The sequence below is a fragment of the Mus caroli genome, chromosome 7 (genome assembly GCF_900094665.2).
Source record: "Mus caroli chromosome 7, CAROLI_EIJ_v1.1, whole genome shotgun sequence".
In the NCBI taxonomy this organism is placed as follows: Eukaryota; Metazoa; Chordata; class Mammalia; order Rodentia; family Muridae; genus Mus; species Mus caroli.
The window spans coordinates 142,395,351-142,397,181 of NC_034576.1; the positions used below are offsets into that span (position 1 = coordinate 142,395,351).

Sequence of the window (1,831 nt, forward strand, 5' to 3'; positions counted from 1 at the left end):
CAAAAGGTCTATGCTGTGGAACAGACTGCCCCTTCTCCCCCTTAACTTACCCTTAGCTGCCTGGTATACATGCTAAAAGGAGCTCCAGTTCTTAGGGTATCAGAGGACATGATCTATGTTAAATCAAACACAGGCTGTAGATGGATACTGCCCATCACTGAAAGGGGTTCCTTCTGTTCTGGGTCTACTGTGTACAGAGTGGATAGTTCATGCTCACACTGTCACACTGTGTTGATAGATGATGTTATCATTTCTCCAGCAACCGAGTAATGAGAAGCACTCCTACTCACAGCTGGCTGAACCCAGTGTGAAATGATGGCTGCCCCACACCCTGGGTCTCCTTGACCATCCCCATCTGTGTCACAGTAACTCCCAAAACTCACTCTCAAATGGAAATAAATAATTACACAACTGTGGTGGAGTTTGTCCTGCAGGGACTCTCTGAGGACCCTGGGCTCCAGGCTCTCTTCTTGGCCTTTTTCTTGCTTCTTTACATCCTGGCTCTTGCAGGAAACACCCTCATCATCATAGCCATCAGCCTCAACTCAAGCCTTCACACCCCCATGTACTTCTTCCTTGCAAACCTGGCCCTGTTGGACATTGTCTGTACATCCACTGTTCTTCCCAAGCTGTTGGAGGGTCTGGTGGGTAAGAGCAGTCACATCTCTTATGAAGGATGCATGACCCAACTCTTCTTCCTGACCTGGTTTCTAGGGGCTGAGCTGCTGCTGCTCACTGCCATGGCCTATGACCGATATGTGGCCATCTGCCGCCCACTGCACTACAGCATGCTGATGAGCTGGCCCATCTGTGTCCTGCTTGCCGGCAGTGTATGGGTCATCAGTGCAGCCAGCACATCTGTGCACACTGGCTTGATGGCCCGACTCAATTTCTGTGGCCCCAACCAAATTCGTCACTTTTTATGTGAAGTCCCAACACTGCTGCTTCTGTCTTGCAGCCCTACCACCCTCAACAACATCATGATTGTCATTGCAGATGTTTATTTTGGTGTGGTCAACTTTCTGCTGACTATGATATCCTACAGCTTCATCATTTCCAGCATCCTGCGCATCCGCTCAGCTGAGGGCAAGAAGCGTGCCTTCTCCACCTGCTCTGCCCATCTGGTGGTGGTTGTCCTGTACTACTCCACCGTCATCTACACCTATTTGCAGCCTGGCTCCGGATCCTCCTTGGAGAATGGCAAAGTGGTTGCTTTATTGTACACAGCAGTCAGCCCTACCCTGAATCCCGCCATTTATTCTCTAAGGAACAAGGATGTCAAAGTTGCCCTCAAAAAGTTATTTGCCTGTTTCCATTGAGGAGGCAGAAGTCACCAAATGTGACTTGATCGAGCTGTTGATGAACTATTTGGGATGTGTGACTGAGAATCTGATGTCCTGTCAGAGAACAGATAGGTAATTCATATGGTAGATGTACATCTTCTGTTCACTCCTTGGAGGAGCCACTGGCCATTTTCTTTTGGAAGTGTGGACATCCAGGTTTGGGGCAGGCTGTGTGTTTATATCCTGGGTAGCTATCTCTTATGTAGAGCTTTTTGGTATCATGCATTGGAGAAAATCACCCAGACCCTGATATTGGACCCTCTTAGTTTGGACTTGAGAACTGTGTCTGGTGGCACCATGGTCCTTACACCTCTGAGAGGAGAGAGAACAAGCAATATGCTTCTCATACCAGCAATGCCCAGGAACGTGTGGGTTGACTCATCTCTTCTTCTCCAGTTGGGATGCTTTGCTGTCATAGTAGAGGATGCCACACTTTTCTTGGTTTGGACAGAAGCTTCTGCAGACTGAGTAGGAGTTCAATCTCCCTC

The 1,831-nt window shown here is 48.6% G+C and overlaps 1 protein-coding gene across 1 annotated transcript; it reads left to right on the forward strand.

The window, feature by feature from the left end:
- The first annotated feature begins 297 nt into the window (after window positions 1–297).
- On the forward strand, window positions 298–1,334 carry LOC110298510 (olfactory receptor 13A1-like). Its single transcript, XM_021167806.1, has one exon. It carries the CDS (start codon window positions 390–392, stop codon window positions 1,317–1,319), a length of 930 nt encoding a protein of 309 aa, XP_021023465.1. The 5' UTR covers window positions 298–389; the 3' UTR covers window positions 1,320–1,334.
- Window positions 1,335–1,831: the final 497 nt, after the last annotated feature.

Excerpts from the sequence above, each read along its gene's own strand:
- LOC110298510 (XM_021167806.1), top strand. The coding sequence starts at position 390 with ATGGAAATAAATAATTACACAACTGTGGTGGAGTTTGTCCTGCAGGGA.